The sequence below is a fragment of the Dipodomys merriami genome, unplaced genomic scaffold (genome assembly GCF_024711535.1).
Source record: "Dipodomys merriami isolate MVZ:Mamm:240054 unplaced genomic scaffold, mDipMer1.0.p SCAF_525, whole genome shotgun sequence".
NCBI lineage: Eukaryota > Metazoa > Chordata > Mammalia > Rodentia > Heteromyidae > Dipodomys > Dipodomys merriami.
This window is the reverse complement of record NW_027206097.1, coordinates 166,342-188,679: the sequence shown is the minus strand read 5'-3', so window position 1 is coordinate 188,679 and position 22,338 is coordinate 166,342. Positions and strand designations below refer to the sequence as shown.

Sequence of the window (22,338 nt, the reverse complement as noted above, 5' to 3'; positions counted from 1 at the left end):
GTACTAAGAGTTATAACATTCAGTACATTAAAAGTAAGCATTGTGAAACAATAACTAATTCAGAATGTTAATCATGAATGAGAAGCAGAGATACATGGTTGTAATCCCAGCTACTCAGGAAATAGAAGCAGGAGGATTCTGAGTGATACAAGCTTGGGCAAGCAAGCGAGACATTTTTTTTTTTTTTTGTCGGTCGTGGGGCTTGAACTCTGGGCCTGGGCGCTGTCCCTCAGCTCTTCAGCTCAAGGCGAGCGCTCTACCACTTGAGCTACAGCGCCACTTCCGGTTTTCTGGTGATTTATTGGAGATAGGAGTCTCACAGTCTCTCCTGCCCGGGCTGGCTTTGAACCGTGATCCTCAGATCTCAGCCTCCTGAGTAGCTAGGATTACAGGCGTGAGCCACCAGCGCCCGGCTGCAAGCGAGACATTTTCTACCAAAAAGAAAAACATCCAAAAAAAAAAAAAAAAAAGTCCTCAAAACCAACCACAAAAAAACTCCAAAATAGCCATCCACCCTCTTCACAACTACAAAAACAGTAAACCAAACCTTTGTTTTGGCTCCTGTATGGTCAATTTCCTCTTCTGGGGTATGTTCAGCATGACATTTTTGATGACCACTTTCTTCTTGGTCAACTTGCATTTTATCCTGGAAAGAACACGTGTGATTATTTATATATATTTACACACACACACATATAGTCTCTTTCACTTAAAAGAGTTCAAAAGTCTATTTTGAGATGTGTGAGGATAGTAAAGCAGAAGCTCACTTTTCAAATAAAAATAGTAACAATAGGTTAACAAGTGAAATAAACACCTATTTGGTGCTGTATGAACAAATCTTGTGTCATTCCACTATGCTCGAATTAAGAAATATACAGAAAACTGCTCTTGAACTGCAAAACAGGATTCACAAAAGTAAGCTTACCAACAAGAGACCATTCAACTTGACATAAAAATATTAACAAACTAATAAACTGGGAATATAAAATGAAAGATACAAAATCTATAAATCACACAACCACATATTTTTGAAATACTGTAAAATACTAGAAGAAATTCATCAAAACAGATGTCTCTGAATTATTAAAATGTAAACTTTTGAAATATTTTTTACCTTATGTGTAAAGAACAGACTTTCAACCAATAACATCCCTAACCTCTAAATACCAATTTCATACACACACACTACAATTCATATATTTTATAAATGCTATTAAATGGTAGTAATTTATTAATAGTCTAAATGAGTTTAAAAAGAAAGTTCAGGCTCAGCACCAGTGACTCACACCTGTAATCCTAGCTATGCAAGATCCAAGAGTTTATCTCTAATTAACCTCAAAAAGCTGGAAGTGGAACTGTGGCTCAAGTGATAAGTGATAGAAAGTTAACTTTGAGCACAAAAACTCAGGGAAAATGCTCAGGCCCTGAGTTCAATCCCCAGGTCTGGTGCGCACATACACACACACACACACACACACACACACACACACACACACACACACACACACACACACACACACACACACACACACACACACACACACACACACACACACACACACACACACACACACACACACACAGTTCACAGGAATACTATCAAGAGTGGGAAAATTAAATGGCTTCTCTGACTCATTCAACCACTATTTTAGGTATAATTCAGGTAAGTAAGTATTCCTTATTTTCAAACAGCTTTAGAAAAATCTTTCAGGCTAGTTTACACCAGTTTCTTCCTACATGATCACTACTAATTTCTGCCATATATCTTCATTTTTCATTAACTTCCTTTGTATTTATGCTATCTCATTGCTTGACTGTTACAGATGACTACAAGCCCTTCTTTGTTTACCCCCATTTCTGAAGTACTTACAAAAGTCTCTACTATACATATACACTTAGGGTGTCATACTCTTACTTGGCTTGCCTACTCATGGCTGTCACTCTACCACTTAAGCTATGCCTCCAGTAAGGCATTTTCCTTGTTAATTAGAGACAGAACCTCAGAGTTTTAAAGATTTTTCTCCCCAGGGCTGGCTTCAAACAGAGATTCTGTGATTTTAACCTCCTGAGTAACTAGGATGACAGGCATGAGCCAGCTGAATCTGGCTCAAATATTGTGAATTAAGTAAGAGGCTAAAAAGATAACTCAATGGTCAACAGGTGAGAAAGTTATATTGTGGAACATTAGCATGATAAATAACATAATTTTTATGTTCTTAAGATAGTAACCGAAATATCAGTTTTGAGAAGCTTTTATACTGAAGAAATGTAGGCAATTTATAAACTTTAGCAATGTATGTTAAATAACATGCCCAAAACTGACATTCTGGGGGGAAATGGTTCCTACTGTTCTTATGTATCTGGGCTTCTTTTATCTGTCTCAAAGCTAGCAATGTTAGCAGTGAGGAAAGAGTAACAACAACTTATTACCTTATTTTTCCCGCTAAACCTGAGGTTGTTTCACATTTGGGGAGATGAAAATAAGAGATGACTTTGTAATAAGTGATCGTTCTTTTTAAACCTCTAGGTATGCAGGACACCAGTGGCTCACAACTCCTAACTACTCAGAAGGCTGAGATCTGAGTATCATGATTCAAAGCCAATCTGGGCAGAAAAGTCCCCGTGAGACTCTTATTTCTAGTTAATCAATAAAAAAACAGAAGTGGTGCCATGGCTTAAGTGGTAGAGCACTAGCCTTGAGCACAAAGAGGCTCAGTGCCCAGGCCCTGAGGTCAAGCCTGGCAACTGACAAAACAAAAAACAAAAAAACCTCTGGACATTGGGTTAAAAAAAATCTTACACAGAACTATTAAGAAATATTCAGGTAACATGTGGCTCACACCTGTACATCCCAGCTATTTGGGAGGCTAAAGGAGGAGAATCCTGACTCAAGGCCAGCATGGGCAACAAAAATGAGATGCTTCCATGCCCACAAAACAAAAAGAAATAAAGTACCCAGAACTCTCTCTACACAAGGGACTAATATCACCTTACTTTAGGAAGAATAATGAAATAAAGTCCAATGTATTTAATATCAGCTATGTACAGCTTTAAAAGAAAATAAATATGTCAATGTGTTTGCCTACAATGCGAGTGACATGATCCAAAGTATTATTTTCCCTTGGTTATATAAATTGTAGAAGGAATTTCTAGAAACATTTTATCTATCTAGGAATCATTCCTTCTTCCTCTTCCTTCACCTCCTTCTTCTTCTCTCCTCCTCTCCTATCCCCTCCTCCTCCCCTCCTCTTCCGCCTCCTCCTTCTTATTGGGCTTGAACTCAGGGCCTGGGAGCTGTCCCCGAGCCCCTCTGTACTCAAGGCTAGCACTCTACCAATCTGAGCCACAGTGCCACTTCTTATTTTTTACAAGTAATTTACTGGAGATAAGAGTCTCTGAGAGGGCTGGGAAGGTGGCTCAGTGGTAGAGTGCTTGCCTTGCATGCATGAGGCCCTGGGTTCGATTTCTCAGCACCACATAACCAAAAAGAAAAAAGGCGGAAGTGGCGCTGTGGCTCAAGTGGTAGAGCGCTACCCTTGAGCTGAAGAGCTGAGGGACAGCTCCCAGGCCCAGAGTTCAGGCCCCACTACCAGACAAAAAAAAAAAAAAACAAAACAAAAACAAAGAGTCTCTGGGACTTTTCTGCCAGTTGGCTTCGAACCACAATCCTCAGATTTCAGCCTCCTGAGTAGCTAGGATGACAGGCGTGAGCCACCAGTGCCTGGCTAGAAATTCTTTATATAGGGAACCTCAACTACATGAAATTGTTCTAAGTAAGCTTTAAATACTTACAAACAAGTGTCTGACCAAAGATACCAAAAATCCATGTGCTTTATTCATGGGTTAGTTCTTTTAAGTCTGAATCCAAAAATCATCCTAACGCCTTGCTTAACTAGTCTCAGACAAACAGACGCAGTAAATAAGAGAATGTTTTTGGAAGTAGAAAGTGCTATATTCTTCGGTATAGCATACTATTGTTACTTTATTTTCAGTTCCTAAGATTCACTCACCTTATATGGAGAAAACTAAAGGTTTCTATAGAGATTTCTTTCAACAAAAAAAAGAGAAGGTGGGCTGAGAAGTTGGCTCAGTGGTAGAGCACTTGCCTTGCATGCCTGAGGTCCTGGGTTCGATTCCTTAGCACCACGAAAGCAAAAAGAAAAAAGCCAGAAGTGGTGCTGTGGCTCAAGTGGTAGAGCACTAGCCTTGAGCTGAAGAGCTGAGGGACAGCGCTCTGGCCCAGAATTCAGGCCCCATGACCCCCAAAAAAAGAGAAGTAATGAAAATGAAATGATTATGAATAATTTGGTCTAAGAAGGCAAAAGAGTATGTCTTAATGGATTACAGTTACATGTATGATTTAAGTTTATTGTGAATTACAATCTTAAAAATTAGGATAGGAGCCAAGCGCCGGTGGCTCACGCCTGTAATCCTAGCTACTCAGGAGACTGAGATCTGAGGATCACGGTTCAAAGCCTGCCCAGGCAAGAAAGCCCATGAGAATCTTATCTCCAATAAACCACAAGAAAACCGGAAGTGGCACTGTGGCGTAAGCGGTAGAGCACTTGCCTTGAACTGAAGAGCTCAAGGTCAACAGCCAAGCCCAGAGTTCAAGCCCCACAACCGACCAAAGACAAAAAATTAGGATAGGGCTAAATTAACATAGGTATAAAATTAGCGTAATTGTCCCATGTTAATTTATGAAAAATTATTTCATTAGCAATGAGAGTTCCTTTTTAAAAAACTAAATAAATGATGTGATAACTAAATAATACTTAGGAAACAGAAAAATGAATTATGCCCTAAATAAACTTCTTTATATGATAGTGATTGTATTTTCATCATTCTAGAAGATTATGCAATAATTGCTAGTAACAACAGACAAAAGAGGGGAAAGAAGAAAAGCTTGAAAAAGGGGAAATTGTCTTGAAATCTACAGAAGTAACCTTCATTTTTGGAGACAGGGGTTACATGCCATGCTGCCCAGGTTGGTCTTGAACTCATGGACTCATTAGCCATTGTCCCATCTTAGCCATTTGTGTAGCTGATACTTACAGACACATATCACCATGCTTGGCTAAAAAAGGCCAGTCCTACCATGCATAAAGATAAGGAAAAATGTAGGACAGATCTCCCATTATAACTGGGGAAAAAAATCTAACAAAACCATTAACAATTCTCAAAGAGTATGTTTAAAATGTTGAAAATGTGGAGCTGGGAATGTGGCTCAGTGGTAGAGCACTTGCCTTGCATGCATGAGGTCCTGGGTTCGATTCCTTAGCACCACATAAGCAAAAAGAAAAAAGCTGGAAGTGGTACTGTGGCACAAGTGGTAGTGCACTAGCCTGGAAGTGGTACTGTGGCACAAGTGGTAGTGCACTAGCCTTGAGCTGAAGAGCTGAGGGACAGCGCCCAGGCCCCACGACCAGACCCAAAAAAACAAACAAACAAACAAAAAAATGTTGAAAATGTGATGCAATGCAATACAATTAAATTCCGTTCATTTTCCTTCATACTATACATGAAGAAGACTAAACTCAGTGTCCCATCTTTCATAAAAAAGTAGAAAAATCTGCATTTGAATGTTACTGAATATATAGTATATTCCTTTGCTTAACTAACATTTCCCACAACTAAACCCTGACGTTTATATTTTCAGTCTAAAAATGTGTGCAGAGTATAAAACTTAATTGTTTTTATCCATTAGCTAAAATGGTGGTACCAGGGCTTGAACCAAGGACCTGTGCTCTCACTTGGCAAAATAAATGTTTTTACTGGACACTAAGAAGTTAAAGACAGTGTCAAATTCACTTGGTTTGGTATAATGCTATAAAAGATGTACAAGTCTGGAAGTGGTGCTGTGGCTCAAGTGGCAGAGCGCTCGCCTTGAGCTGAAGAGCTGAGGGACAGCGCCCAGGCCCAGAGTTCAAGCCCATGACTGACAAAAAAAAAAGAAAAAAAGAAAAAAAGAAAAAAAAGATGTCCAAGTCCCTGAGGAATGCATTACAATTTAGAAGAGAAAGATTATTCTTTTTAATTTTTTTGACAGTCCTGGGGCTTGAACTCAGGGCCTGAGCACTGTCCCTGAGCTGCTTTGTTCAAGGATAATGCTCTTTCAACTTGAGCCACAGCTCCACTTCTGGCTCTTTGGTGGTTAATTGAAAATAAGAGTGTCACAGACTTTCCTGCCTGTGATCCTCAGATCTCAGCCTCCTGCAAAGCTAGGATTACAGGTATAAGCTGGATCCCCAGATATTCTTTAATGCTTTTTTAAAAAAATACAAAATCACACTGATCTTACAGTAGAAATTCAAACCTCTAGAAGCAATGCATTCTTTTATTAAAGTACCAGTTATTGGTTACCACACTGTGTACATGTTATAGATTAAAGAAAAACCTTGACAGGATTTTTACATACCACATCATCTTTGTTATCATTCTTAAATGAAGTGTCTGTTTCCATAGGAGCGTCACTGTGATCTCCTTCCAAATTTTGCTTTTCAATTACTGATGCACTAGCCACACTGAAGATTCCATGGACATTAATACGAACTTTAACCTTTACTTTGGAAGTATCACCATCAGATTGTGGGAAAACATTCTGAATAGTGAAGCTCCCTTAGAAAAAGAAGAGATTCGATCAGTATAGGAGCTCCAAAACTACTTTGCTCAATAATTTGAATGTCATCTTTTTGATAATTCTGAAACTTTAATTATATTCTAATTAAGTGCTATGGTACAGGTTTTGTTTCCCCAGATTATCTTCATCATAACAAGCCTAGTATTAAGACATGAAAAAGTTAACTAATTTGCCCTAATTCATCAATGCTAGCTAAAAAGAAATGGGATTTTAACATTGGACAGCTTGATTCAAAGGCAATGTATAACTTTTTTATTTTTCTTTTTGGCACCAGTCCTGGAGCTTGAACTCAGGGCCTCCGAGCTATCCCTGAGTTTTTGTGCTCAAGGCCAGTATTTTACCACTTCAGTCACGGTTCCACTTACTACATTTTGGTGGTTAAGTGGAGTTACGTAAGAGTCTCATGGCCATTCCTGCCCAGGCTGGCGCTCTACCACATAAGATTAAGATAGTCCTCCTGGTCCAGGTCAGGGGCTTATACCAAACCCACAGCTAAGAGCCTTTTCCTGTTTTCCCTGGCATTTCACTCTTACTTTGAAATAAGCCGTCTTTACTGCCATTCTTCCTGCCTCCTAATTCTCTATCTAGTGGGACTTCTCTTTTAACTAATTTGGCTCTTTTACTAAAGCTTTCAACTTCTTATCCTATTTTCTGTGTCCTTTCCTTTAATTCTTTGTCAGATTGAGACAACAAACCCAAAGATCCTTAGATAATACCATTACTTTGAGGTTATAACTCTAGTTTCTATCACTGACATGATAAATTTATATTCTTTAATCCATCTATCCAATGGTACTTATTAGTAGCGACCTTAGCAAACTAATATAGCTTTTAATAATATACTTGAAAGTATTTGTCTCCTCCCTAGTCTGTTAATATAGAAAAAATTTTAAACTTAAAAACTTGTGTGTGTGTGTGTGTGCACATGCACACGCAAGTACATGCATGTATGGCCCCTCTCACCTGTCCTAGGTGACAGCTATCCCAGCTCAAGGTTAGCGCTCGACTACTTGAGTCATAGCTCCACTTTGGCTTTTTGGTATCTGGAGATAAAGTTTCACAGACTTCCTTGCCTAGACTGGTTTCTTGAACTTTGATCCTCACAGCTCAGCCTCCTAAATAGCTAAGATTACAGTTATGAGCCACAGTTGCCTGGCTGCTTCTTGTTGTTGTCCTGAGCTCTTTTGCTCATGCTAGCACTCTATTACATTGATCTACAGCTCTACTTCCAGCTCTTTTGGTTACATAAAAACTCTCATGAATTTTTCTGCTTGGGCTGGCTTTTGAATTCAGTTTTCAGATCTCAGCCTCGAGTAGCTAGGATTATAGACCTGAGTCACTAGCACCTGGCTAAAATCTGTTTTTTTTTCTTCTAAATTACTTTATTGTTGTTTTAAAGGTGACATACATCAATAAGTACATTTTCTATTGCATAGTGTCTTCTGTTCCCTCATTCTCACCTATTCCTTCCCTGCCCCCTCCACCCACAGACTGCATAGCTCACTTTCCTCCTGGATAGCCTGTGGAGCCAGTGCGCTCCACTGCTGCACTCTTTCTCCATTTTTCTGATGCTGTGTCCTTCTCCACCATCCCCCAGATGTACATGTGAAACACTTGATATATATAAGGTAAAGAATACAGAGTCAGGGCCGGGCGCTGGTGGTTCACGCCTGTAATCCTAGCTACTCAGGAGGCTGAGATCTGAGGATCGCGGTTCAAAGCCAACCCGGGCAGGAAAGACCATGAGACTCCGATCTCCAATAAACCACCAGAAAACCGGAAGTGGTGCTGTAGCTCAAGTGGTAGAGCGCTCGCCTTGAGCTGAAGAGCTGAGGGACAGCACTCAGGCCCAGAGTTCAAGCCCCACAACTGACAAAAAAAAAAGAATACAGAGTCAGGGCTGGGAAGGTGGCTCAGTGGTAGAGCTCTTGCCTTGCATGCCTGAGGCCCTGGGTTCGATTCCTCAGCACCACATAGCAAAAAGAAAAAAGCCGGAAGTGGCACTGTGGCTCAAGGGATAGAGTGCTAGCCTTGAGCTGAAGAGCTGAGGGACAGCGCCCAGGCCCAGAGTTCAGGCCCCATGACCGTACCCCCCCCCCAAAAAAAAGAATACAGAGTCATCTGCAAATGAAAAACCAAATTAAGAAAAAGGTCCTTTGTTTCCATATATTTGGAGTTTGTTTCATTTTGTATATATCTGAAGAGGCACTTGGATATTGCACCTTGTCATTTTCTCCTAAGACTATCCTCTTTTGGTCTCACTGTGTGTTGAATATCTGGAGTTCTGTGTATTTGCCATATTCCAATGTGTAAAATCATTTTTAATATAATCTAAAGTGATTATGAAGTTAAAATGGATACTGTAGTCCTCTACTGCCAGGTTGATATTAATCTACTCATTGTAGTTGTTGCCAGCTAAGAGTGTTTAAAATCTTAAGTTAGTCTGTCAGCACAATTTTCCCAATTTTTTTTTTTTGGGTCCGGTCGTGGGTCTGAACTCTGGGCCTGGGCGCTGTCCCCCAGCTCTTCAGCTCAAGGCTAGCGCTCTACCACTTGAGCCACAGCGCCACTTCCGGCTTTTTTCTTTTTTGGTTATGTGGTGCTGAGGAATCGAACCCAGGGCCACATGCATGCAAGGCAAGCGCTCTACCACTGAGCCACCTTCCCAGCCCCTGTCAGCACAATTTTAACCAAACTTTTCAAGCCAATAATAGGTACGTTAAATGATTTAAGAACATTTCAACCTGCTGTTACTATAAGAATATAGCATGCTCCGTTTCTAAAAAGTGCATAGCTATAACAAAGTACGAGGGGGGGGGTGGGGGGAGGCTGGGAAGGGATGTGAAGGGTAAACAAAGGAGGAGGCTGCAATGCTTGGTAAGAAAGTACGCCATTATCCTGCCCATGTAATTGTAACCCCTCTGTACAGTATGTTCACAAAAAAAAAAAAAAAAAAAAAGTACGAATATCTTTTTTTTCTAATCCAGGGCTGTTTCTTTGTTGTTTATAAAAAGCCAAAGATTTATGGAACTGTTTTCCTTGGGTTCTCTTACCAATTCTGGGGTCAGGATAAGGCACTTCATGCAAATTAGTATAAAATGCTTCCAGTTCAAATGGTTCCTTCTTGTGGAAAGTAATGACTTTTGAGAATGGGGCAGGGTGGTTCTTAGAGAATACTTCACATTCCCTAAAATGCAGTGGAAAATACACTATTTAAAAACAAATAGAAAGTTGTCTATTTAACCTAGTGAACAAAACTGATTTCAACTGTAAAGATCTCTACAAATACAAAGAAAAATAACTGATTTTGCTATAAACTTGCATTTTGACAAGTTTATGGCTCCAAGTTTTCAGAATGTCTACCATAGTAATAAGGTAAACGTATACTATTAAACAGAGAAAAATACTTGAGTATATTTATGTTTCAATATCAGCATGTAGAGTGTAACTTTTTTGCTTGCAGTTGAGAACCAAGCCCTACTCATTAACTTCCAAAATACTTGTCATATGCACTTCTTTGTATTTCAGCTATTGAAAAAATAAACATTTACTTTGGAAATACTTTAACTTACAGACGGGTACACAAATAAAGGCAAAACAATAAGCCCTTATTATCCTAAACTTCGAATTGCTATTATTTTGTTAAATCCTATGTGTCTCATCTTTTTTGTTGTTTTGTTTTTGGTGCCAATATTAGGGCTTGAACTCAGGGCCTTACATACTTTCTACTCAAGGCTGGCACTCTACCACATAAGCCAGGCCTCTACTTCTGGATTTTTGCTGGTTAGCTGGAGGTAAGTAGGAGTCTCTTGGACTTGTATGCCTGGGCAGGCTTTGAACTATAATCTTCAAAATTTAGCTTATAGTTCAACTTTTTAATGCACACTCTTACAATTTTTTTCCTGGGAATGATACAAACATTGCCATTTTTTATACCTACATACTTTGGAAGAGTGCTTCCCAGCAGAGATAAACATTTTAATTTTAATCTATCACCCATATTACAATATTTTCAGGTAATGCCCTTAATGTTATTTTCTGCTCTCTAATACACAAAGTTTTAAACATACACAGCAATTCCTATTTTTCAGATAGTACAAAACAAATACAATGTTATGACTATTGTTTGTAGTTGTCTACACAGTTTAATACTGTACATAATCATCATAATACTTCATTTAAGTCTAGAAATTTTTTTCAAACCTTTAGTCACATTTTTTTTTTATTGTGAAAATACTGTGCAGAGGGGTTACAATTACATGGGCAAGATACAATTACATGTAATTGTAACCCCTCTGTACAGTATTTTCATAATTAAAAAAAATACTCTTTTAAGTGACTAACTTGGCAATGTTAGTTGATATACTCAGGTTCAATTGTACTACATTGCTATTCTGTAGATATATCAAACATAACTGGAGAAGGCTGTATGTGTAAAAGCTATATATAAATGATACTGCTTAAAATAACAAAAGTATCACTTGAAAATGATGACTGGGTTAAGTGTAATATAGCATAAATACTACTGAAAAATAATTATTGTCAGCTTTTTATTTTTGGAGGTGGGGGGTCAGTTGTGGGGCTTGCCCACAGGACCTGGGTTCTATTACTAAACATTTTTGCTCACTTTGAACCACAGTGCTACTTCCAGTTTTCTGGTACTTTCCTGGCTGGACTGGCTTTGAACTGTGATCCTCAGATCTCAGCCTCCTGAGTAGCTAGGATTAAAGGCATGAGCCACCGGCACCCAGCTTTTTTAGTTTTATATTTATTTTTGTTGGTTACGGGGCTTGAACTTGGGGTTGGGTACTATGTCTCATCTCTTTTGCTCAAGGCTAGCACTCTACAACTTTGGTTAACAGTGCCAAAGTGTCACATCTGTCACATCATAGATACTAAATAGATGCATACTTAAAGATATTCAAAACAAAGACCTAAACATATATACTACCTGTTAAAAATGGTTACACCTTTGTAAAATGGGCTAAAGGAGTCTAGGCATGGCCAAATAAAGGTCTTTTAAAATTTGTGGGGTTTTTTTTTATTGTGGTTTTCATTGGAGACGCATAAGCTGGGTGGTCTTGGCTCATGTCTACTGTCCCAGCTACTCTGGAAGTTGAAATGAGGACTGAAGTTTGGAGCCAGCCAGGACAGATAAATTTGAGAAACTCATCTCTGATTAACCAGCAAAACGCTAGAAGTAGAAGTGTGGTTCAAGAGCTGAGGTGCCAGCTGTGAGCAAAAAAAACCTGAGTGACAGTGTAAGGGCCTGAGTTCAAACCCTAGTACTGGAACACACTCACACACACATAAAAAGAAAAAGGGAAAAGAAAGGAGAAAATGAGATGTTTTATTTTCATAAAAAATATGAACAAATATGCCTATCGTGGTTTTTAAGATATATTATTTTTATATCAATTTAACAGAATTTCAAGAAGAATTCTTGTAATTTAGACAAGTAGGTTTAATTGGTTAAAATTTATAAGTTCTTTCCAAGACTTTAAATACAACTTACCCAGTTCCATCTTCGAAAGATGTCTTCCACCTTAGTGTGATTGAATAGGGAACAAGGTCTGTTATTGAAAATTCACGCACCTTAAATGCTGGTGAGAGAATGGCACACTGAAAATAAACATATCATATTTAAATCAACAAATACAAACTATAAGTAAACTGACTTAGTTGCCTAGGAAAGTTCTTACAATAAAACTGTTACATTTAAAATACTTTTTGTTTGGCAAGATGACTCATACTGTGACTCCAGCAACATATAAAGCAAAGCTAGGAGAGCGTGATCCAGCAAGATCCTGGATCACTAGGAGATCACTTGCTTAGCAAGTATGAGGCCCTGAACTCAGAACTCAGTACCTCCAAAGACACAAAAAATAAAGCTAGGCCTTGGTGGCTCATATCTGTAACCCTAGCAACTCAGGAGGATGAGATCTGAGGATTATAGTTTGAAGGTAGCCAGAACAGGAAAGTTCATGAGACTCTCATTTCCAATTAAGCAGCAAAAAAAACCTGGAATTGGAGCTACAGCCCTGAGTATAAAAGCTAAGAGAGACAGCACCCCGTTCAAGCCCCAGTAACTGGCAAGAAAAGATAATGAAATAAAAATAAATAAATAAACAAAATGCTATTGCATTTTGGTAATGATTAGTAAAAGTTTTAAAAGGAGCAAGGTAATTCTTATGTGACCTTACAAAAATAATATAAAAATGTAAGTTTACAAAAGGAATTCTATATAGACATAATCCCAAGAATTCATAAAAATAAATGTTCTCTCAGTATGTAGACATATTATCCTATTTAAGTTTATACACATACATAAGAAGAAATAAGATTTATTAGCAATAATTTACTTTGTTCTACTGACAAGTAGTTCAGATAACATTAAAAGTCCCTTTCAGAGCTATCACCCATTTCTAGCAAAATACACATTAAAAGAAAATGATACCTGTAAAGCACATCCTCTTGCAACAGCTTCATCAGCATTTAAGGTGGTACTTATGTCTTTAAGAAAAAATTTAGTGATTTGTTCCTTCACTGCAGGAATTCGTGTTGCTCCTCCTACAATTTCTATACTACTTATGTCTTCACATTGTAAGTCTGGAAAGTCAAATGGTTTTTAAAAAGAAAAACAAGATAGTCTTTAAAAAAACTGGGCTTTGGAAAGTATTATTTGAAAAATGACAGCAGAGATATTCTGAGTCTTAAAGGAGTTCTTCAATGTTCTGATTTCACCTCACAAATCTATATTGAAGGTATTTTTAGTAAAATACTAAAAATCTTTAATAAAGTATAAGGTCCTGAGTTCAAAGTACCATGAAAATTTTTCAAAAAAAAGCAATCATGCCAATTTTCTACCTCAATTTCATTTTAAAACCATGCTTACATATAAACATCCCAGGGCATTAGCTTATGATATAAACAAATAAACAAGAAAAAATTATTACAAAGTTTGCTTTGTAGTATCTGTCCTACTTTATGAATGAAAAATGATTTATAAGCGGGGCGCCAGTGGCTCACGCCTGTAATCCTAGCTACTCAGGAGACTGAGATCTGAGGATCTTGGTTCAAAGCCAGCCTGGGCAGGAAAGTCCGTGAGACTCTTATCTCCAATAAACCACTAGAAAACTGGAAGTAGCACTGTGGCTTACTCGGTAGAGCACTCGCCTTGAGCTGAAGAGCACAGGGACAGCGCCCAACCCCAGAGTTCAAGCCCCAGGACCAACCAAAAAAAAAAAGAAAGAAAAATGATTTACAGAGCTGGATGTGAAGGCTGATGCCTATAAACTACTTCCCAACTCCTTCACACAACTACTTAAAGAATAAAATAAAAGCTACTCAAGAAAGTATTGTTATGCAGTCTATGAAAGACCCTATTCAAATAATAATGAAAGTGAAAAGGGCTTGGAGTATGGGCTGAAGTGACAGCGTGCAGCCTGGCAAGTACAAGGCACAGAGTTTGAATCCAAATAACAATAACCTTTCCCTCCCCCTCAAAAAAGAGAGTGACTTATCAAGGGGCCATGCTGGTATACCACTGTAATCCTAGCTACTTGGGAGATGAATGCTGAGAGAATCCCAGTTCAAGGCCAGCCCAGGCAAAAATCTAAGTAAACTCCAGTCAGTCAATAAGCCAGGTAAGGGTGGAATACACTTGTAATCCCATCTGGGGGAGGAGGGGTTGTATATTGCTGGGTACAGGTGGCTTATGCCTTTAATCCTAACTACTTGGGAAAATGAAAATGGGAGTGATGAATCCAACACAGGCAGCCGCTCTACCCACAGCTGGGCACAGTGGCATGTGCCTGTCATCTCAAGCTGTGTGGTTGACAGGACCATGGTACCAGGCCAGCTCATTCAGGAAAAGTCTGCATGACTTTATTCCCATGAAAGAAAGCTGAAGGTGGTGGGCTATGCCTGTGATCTTAGTGGCTCAGGTGCATACCTGGATGGGAGGCAAGATCCTACCTAAAGTAATGAGTGAAAAACAGGACTGGAGGCATGGCTCAGTAGGATATAGCTCAAGTGAGACCTCCTCACATTCCTGGCTTCTGAGGTATAATCTCCTTTTAAAATGAGAGATGCCGGGCGCCAGTGGCTTGCGCCTGTAATCTTAGCTATTCAGGAGGCTGAGATCTGAGGATCACAGTTCAAAGCCAGACTAGGCTTTGAGACTCTTATCTCCAATTAACCTCCAGAAAACCGGAAGTGGCACTGTGGCTTAAGTGGTAGAACACTTGCCTTGAGCCAGAGTTCAAGCCCCATGACCAACAATAAATAAATAAATAAAATAAAATAAAATGAGAGATGATGAGGGAAGAATGACACTGTCCCAAAAGAAATGTACTTTTTACCAAATATATGTAAATGTAATCTTTCTGTATGTCAGCTTTATAATAGTAATAAATTTTTTAATGAGAAATGGGAATCTTTTAAAGAAAATGAAGTTTTAATTGCTTTTATCACATGATATACTTTCTATATAACAATAATTTCCACTTACTAGCTTGTTCCATTACTGCTTTTAATGGTGGTTCAACCCTAGCAAAGAGGGAAGCACATAATTGTTCAAATTGAGCCCTGTGAGAAAATAAAATTTTGTCATTTTGAGATAAAAAGAGTTCTACTTCAAAAATAACAGAAGTAAAAAAAAATATGATGTGAGCAATAAAATCAGCACACAGTTTTCAGACTAAAAATAAATATGGGCTGGGTTCTAGTGGCTCACACTTGTAATAGCTTCAGGTGGCTGAAATCTGGGGAACATGGTTCTAAGCCAGCCCAGGCAATTAGGCACCAAAAACCAGACATGGAGCCATGGCTCAAAGTGGTAAAACACTAGCCTAGAGCAGAAAAGCTAGCCCCATGACCGACAAAAAATAATAACTATATATATATATATATATATATATTCACCTGTTCATCTTACTAGAAACATCAAGGTCATTCATGAAACACTCAATGTTCAAAGGAAGATCTGATGCATTTGCACTCATTAGCTTCTTCAGTTTTTCACATTCCTGATATAAACGCAACAAGGCCCGAGAGTTTTCTTTCACACTTATCTTATATTTGGTCTTGAACTCGTCACAGAAGTAGTCTACTAAAGCCTCATCAAAGTTTCTGCCACCCAAATATGGGTCAAAGGTAGTAGCCAATACCTGTTTAATGGAAAGAACACAACTATACTTTAAGAACTTTTTTTGTTTTTTTGCCAGTCCTGAGGCTTGAACTCAGGGCCTGGGCACTGACCCTGAGCTTCGTTTTCCTCAAGGCTAGCACTTGAGCCACAGAGCCACTTCCAGCTTTTCCTGTGTATGTGGTACTGAGGAATCGAGGAATCATACATGCTAGTAAAGCACTCTACCAACTGAGCCACCTTCCCAGCCCAACTGTAGTTTAAGAACTTATTTTTCTTCATATCTCCCCAACCCCCAAAACACCAAAAAACAAAAACTTCTAATACAAAAGGTTAAAAGTTAAAACAAAGCTGAGGGACTTTTCCAAATCTCAAATCTGTGACAAATTTGTAATTAAATTCTTCTTTATATCTAGTTTATAAATTGTCCTACTCTAAATATTCTGAAACAATTGAATTACAACAAACAAGAACTTCCTCAACTCACTAGTGATTCTACACTAGCACTGAAGCAGAAATCAAGTTTAAGAACAGCAGAAGAAATATTTATCAAAATGAACTCCAGGAAATGGAAACAATAGTTTTTTTCTTTGTTGTTGTTTTTTTCTTTTTTGTCTTGTTTGTTTATCTGAATTGGGAGGGTAAGGCAGGACACAGAAATTGAAGGACAAAGGGTGAATAAATATACTACTAGACACTTTGTTGAAAATGAACTATACCACTTGTGGGTGGAGATGGAGGGAAAAACTGGAAAGGACAGGGCAATGGTGGCTCACGCTTGTAATCCTAGCTACTCAGGAGGCTGAGATCTGAGGATCGCAGTTCAAAGCCAGCTGGGGCAGGAAAGTCCATGAAACTCTTATCTCCAATAAACCACCAGAAAATCGGAAGTGGCGCTGTAGCTCAAGTGGTAGAGCGCTCGCCTTGCCTTGAGCTGAAGAGCACAGGGACAGCACTCAAGCTCAGAGTTCAAGCCCCAGAACCGACAAAAAAAAAAAAAAACAAAAAAACTGGAAAGGGGCGACACTGACCAAACTCTGGGCTGGAAAGGTGGGTCAGTGGTAGAGTGCTTGCCTTGCATGCATGAGGCCTTGGGTTCGATTCCTCAGCACCACTAAGCAGAAAAAGCCGGAAGTGGCAATGTGGCTCAAATGGTGGAGCCTGCTTCAGCTTGAGCTGAAGAGCTGAGGGACAGTGCCCAGGCCCAGAGTTCAGGTCCCAAGACCAACAACAACAACAAAAAGAAATGTATTCCTTACCAGATTTATGTAAACTGTAATCCCTCTGTGTGTATCACCTTTATAATAATAATAATAATAAATTAAAAGCAGCAGAAGAAACAGTTCTAAATATATAAAGACCAAAAACCGAAAAAAAAGGGTGTAAAGATTTAAGTCAGGATTTAGACTTTTGGACTACTATTATTTTTTCAACCCCAGCAGACATTTATAAAAACAAATAAAACAAAATATGCAAAGAGTAAAATTGAAACAGAATTTAATAAATTTGTTTAGTAATAAGGCTCCCGGACTATAGTGTGAACATGGGTAAACAAGTTACAGAACTTGAGCACTCTAGGACCAAGACTTTTAGTCTCTCTCCCTAGTGTAAAATGATTACTAAAATTCACTACTAAAGAGTGAGTTCCACTGCTCGTCTAATTCTTAAAAAATTTCTTAATTAGGATGTTTGTGAGCAGGGCACCAGTGGCTCATACCTGTAATCTAGCTACTCAGGATGCTGAGATCTGAGGATCATGGTTCAAAGCCAGAGAAAGAAAGCCAGAGCAAGAAAGTCAGTGAGACTCTAATTTCCAATAAACTACCCAGAAAAAAGACCAGAAGTAGTGCTGTGACTCAAGTGGTAGAATTCCAGCCTTGAGCATAGAGAGGCTCATGGATGGTACCCAGGTCCTGAGTTCAAGTCCCCGGACCGGAAAAAAAAATGTGTGTGTGTGTGTGTGTGTGTGTGTGTGTGTGTGTGTGTGTGTGTGTGTGTGTGTGTGTGTGTGTGTGTGTGTGTGTGTGTGTGTGTGTGTGTGTGTGTGTGTGTGTGTGTGAAATATGAAGAATCACAATATGATGGAAGAACAATCTAAATATATCTTAACAACAGACTACCATAAGGAACCTTTGCATAGACTTTATAAAATGTAATTACCCAAAATTACATGCAAAATGATCTTAGTAGGTGATTAGTACAAGTGAGTATTATTCTCTGAAGAAAGGCCACAGCCATCTATTAGACTTTTAAAAGGCTCTTATGATATAAAAAGTACAAATGATTGATCTCATAAGATTTTCTACTACAAAGGAAAACAATGTTCTTTTTAAATATAGTTAAAATTTAAGAAAGAGGATGAAGGAGGTTGAATATTGTCCAAAGAGATTATCTGCAACTATTAAAATAGAACAATGAAAACTGTCGAAATGGTTTTGGGGCAGCAGGGCATGGGAGAGTGATAGAAAGGGTGAGATTGGAAAACACTGTAAATTTGTGTGGAAAATATAACAATGAAATCTTCTTTCATGTCTAATATACGCTAATAAAAATGATAAAGACCAAGCAATAAACCAATTTATACCCTAAACTGTCTTATATTAAGTTGGAGTAACATCACTTTAATTTTTTGTACATTTTTATTGTAAAAATACTGTACAGAGGGGTTACAGTTACATGAGCAAGGGAATGAGTACATTTCCTATTGAGCATTGTTGCCTCATCTTTTGTTTTCCCCCTACATCCCTTCCCTCCCTCCTCCACAACTGCCCCTTTACCCCCGCTGAAGTTGTAAAGTTCTTTTTCAACATAGTGTTTTGTACATCTCATTGTTACAATAGGTCAACCTGTATCCTTATTTAAGCATTTAATTTTCTTATTATAAAGATGTTATAGTACTATAACTATAAGTCAATAGACTCTTTTAGATAAAATCAAAGCACTTTAAGTATATTCACATACATAATAGAATGTAATTCTGAAATGAAAATAAAACGAAGTATTGATAAGAACATTAGCCCACTGATTTAATGCTACATATACAGAAATTATAATGAGGAGTCCTAAATAGAAAAGTTTCTAAAAAACATGAAATATTTTAGAAAATGTTTCCTATTAAGTATGAGTAGTTTATATTTATGGATAATGTATATTCCCTGACAGCTGGCTTAAATGCCTAGAGCAATAAATAGTAATAAAAACCTAGCAAAGCCAGGTGCCGGTGGCTCACGCCTGTAATCCTAGCTACTCAGGAGGCTGAGATCTGAGGATCGTGGTTCAAAGCCAGCCCGGGCAGGAAAGTCCATGAGACTCTTATCTCCAATAAACCACTAGAAAACCAGAAGTGGCGCTGTGGCTTACGCGGTAGAGCACTCGCCTTGAGCTGAAGAGCGCAGGGACAGCACCCAAGCCCAGAGCTCAAGCCCCACAACCGACAAAAAAAAAAAAAAAAAACCTAGCAAATATTATAGCAGTAGTAAAATTGCTGATGATGTCCTCAGACAAGGAAACTAAGGTATGCTCACAATTTTTAAAGGGCAGAGGAAGAATATAAGCCCAGCTACTAAGGTTCTCTATATAGTCTGTGCTCTTAATCACTAAAGTTAAATATAGTAAATCATGTATTTACTTACTTTAAGTTTTCCTTTGTTAAAAGCACAAACCGAGACCTGATAGGCAGAATGTCCCATATCAATAAATACTACATTTCTTGGTTTCTCATCTAATGGGGGAAGATCCTGTTTATAAATTCCATATGCTAGTGCAACTGTGTAGGAACAAAGAATTAGATTAATTCTAGTGTAGCAATTACTTGGAAATCAAGAGAAAAGTCATTTTGATACTGTACTTTAATACACAGTACAATAATCTATAAATCTACACTATTAGATTCAAAATAAATTAACTTCATAATTTAGTTTTAATTTTCCCCCACTCATGTATAACTCTATAAAGTTAACAATTATTCAAATTCAGGTATAAATGTAACCTTTGTAAGGAACAAGCTTATAAGAAGCAGTACATAGAAAGACATCAAAAGAGATGCTGTGAAATTAGAAAAAAAGTTTTAAATTATAGACTGATTACCTGCAGTGGTTTCATTCATCAGTCTTAAACAATTTAAGCCTGCAACCTGGGCTGCAGCCATCACAGATCTTCTCTCAGCATCAGTGAAAAAGCTAGGAATCTGATATTTAAAACATAATAATTAGTTTGGCAGTATTAAGGTTTGAACTCAAGGCCTTGTGTTTGTGAGACAAAGTACTATACCTCTGAGCTATACCGCCAACCCCCCCATTTTATTTTGCACTTTTTTTTATATAGTTACACTTCCTGACTATGATACCTCTACCTTTCTCTTATTTTTCACTTCTCATCATTGCTAGAAGGACAAGCACAAGCCCTCACACAGCGCTGTTTTCTGTTGAGATACAATCTCATCAACTTTTCTGCCTGGGTTGGCTTGGAACCACAATCTTTTCCATCTCAACCTCTCCTGTACATAGGATAACAGGCAAATCCCACCACATGCAGCTATTGGTTGAGAAGGGGCCTTCAGTGTTTGCCTGGTTTGTTCTTGAACCTTGATCCTCTTGCTTTCAGCCTTCTAAGTACTTTGCATTATCAGTGTGAGCCACTTGTACCCACCTGTACGTAAAAGATTTTACGTAAATATTTTTCATCAATTAAAAAACGTACAATAATTGCACTAAAACTCATGTAAGTTGTAGCAAAAGAGGTTTTTTGTTTTCTTTTGTTTTGTTTTTGGTGAGTCATGGGGCTTGAACTTTGGGCGTTGGTAGCGCTGTCCCTGAGATCTTTTGCTCAAGGCTAGCCCTCTATCACTTGGAACCACAGCGCCACTTCCAGTTTTCTGGTGGTTAATTGGCGAAAGTCTCATCGACTTTCCTGCCCCAGCTGGATTTAAACCACAATCCTCAGATCAGAGTAGCTGGGATTACAGGCATGAGAGACCGAGCACCCAGCTAGATGTTCACTACATAAAAAATACTAGTGCTTTTTTTATTTTACAATTTTTTTTTTTGGTCATCACAGGGCTTGGACTCTAGGCCTGGGTACTGTCCCTCAACTCTTCAGCTCAAGGCTAGCGCTCTACCACTTGAGACACCACATCACCTCCAGATTTATCTGCTTATGTGATGCTGAGGAATCGAACGCAGGGCCTCAAGCATGCAAGGCAAGCACTCTACCATTGAGCCACCTTCCCAGTCCCATTATTTTACAAGTTCTTTTTATTTTTTTTTATTAATAAGTTTTTTATTGTGAATTTACAGTACAGAGAGGTTACAATTACATGAGCAAGGTAATGAGTACATTTCTTATCAAGCATTGTTGCCTCCTCCTTTGTTTCCCCTTACCATCCCTGCCCTCCTATCTCCCCCCCCCCCACAATTTCTTTATCATAAAGATTTAACCCAAAGAAAGAGCACTAAAGCAATCAATAATATGACAAGATAGTCAAACTTTTGCTAATCTAAACTCTTCCTCTGTAGTCTGGTTGGTATGGTTTGGCTATTGTTTGTCCCCAAAGGTTCATGTGTTTGGAACTATTCACAATGTAGATCTTGCATAGGTCCAAGTTGGGTCACTTGGAGGCAACCACTGGTACCTGCCTAAAGTAATTTCTTTAAAGAAGGTAAAGTTAAAAAGAATTCAGGTTATTTGCTAGAATAGGAACCAAAGTATACAGGGAAGAAAAACCTTTCTATACAACATTAGCGGAAAATATGATTTACTAAAGTAATAAAAACTTACTGAAATTACACAGTCAGCCACTGGTTTCTTCAAAGCATTTTCTGAAGTCTCTTTAAGCTTAGCCAACAGCATTCCAGTAACTTGCTCAATTGCAAAAGGTCTCTCTTCTTCTAAGTACCGCACCTAGAACAAAAAGTTGTGATACTGTCATTTTTTATCCAACAAATATTTAGTCAGCATCCACACTATACATGAGCTATTTGTTAGTGAGAAAGACAAAATAAAGGGAGTTTTACTGAAGAAAGATTGTCATTTCATAATCATTACCTCCTTGAAAACAGTGACCAAAACTCTCATTTAGAAGGTTATAGTGTTAGCTGGGTGCCAGTGGCTCACGTCTATAATCCTAGCTACTCAGGAGGCTGAGATCTAAGGATCACGGTTCAAAGCCAGCCCGGGCAGGAAACTCCATGAGACTCTTATCTCTAATAAAAAACACTCGAAAACCAGAAGTGGTGCTGTGGCTCAAGCAGTAGAGCACTTGCCTTGAGCTGAAGAGCTCAGGGAAAGCACCCAGGCCCAGAGTTCAAGCCCCACAACTGACAAAAAAAAAAAAAAGAAAAGAAAAAAGAAGGTTCCAATGTCTGACCAAGTAAATTATCTTCAAGTGTCTCTAACCTCTTTTTTTTTTTGCCAGTTATGGTGCCTGACCTCTGGGCCTGGGTGCTGTCCCTCAGCTCTTCAGCTCAAGGCTAGTGCTCTACCACTTGAACCACAGCACCACTTCCAGCTTTTTCTGCTTATGTGGTGCTGAATTGAACCCAGGGCCTCATGC

At 38.5% G+C, this 22,338-nt stretch overlaps 1 protein-coding gene across 2 annotated transcripts in view; it reads right to left on the bottom strand.

Moving 5' to 3' along the window:
- Positions 1–22,338, bottom strand: part of LOC138811408 (heat shock 70 kDa protein 4L) — a 43,625-nt gene that overhangs the window by 10,399 nt on the left and 10,888 nt on the right. The window contains exons 4-13 of one of the 2 annotated variants that reach the window (XM_069999149.1): positions 21,564–21,686; positions 19,875–19,974; positions 19,421–19,554; positions 15,566–15,810; positions 15,153–15,229; positions 13,098–13,249; positions 12,156–12,262; positions 9,694–9,827; positions 6,419–6,618; positions 548–646 (exon numbers count right to left, since the gene is read on the bottom strand). In XM_069999149.1, the coding sequence (XP_069855250.1) occupies positions 548–646; positions 6,419–6,618; positions 9,694–9,827; positions 12,156–12,262; positions 13,098–13,249; positions 15,153–15,229; positions 15,566–15,810; positions 19,421–19,554; positions 19,875–19,974; positions 21,564–21,686 (1,371 nt within the window). The remainder of the gene's footprint in view (positions 1–547; positions 647–6,418; positions 6,619–9,693; positions 9,828–12,155; positions 12,263–13,097; positions 13,250–15,152; positions 15,230–15,565; positions 15,811–19,420; positions 19,555–19,874; positions 19,975–21,563; positions 21,687–22,338) is intronic. The other variant, XM_069999148.1, reaches the window with a different exon arrangement.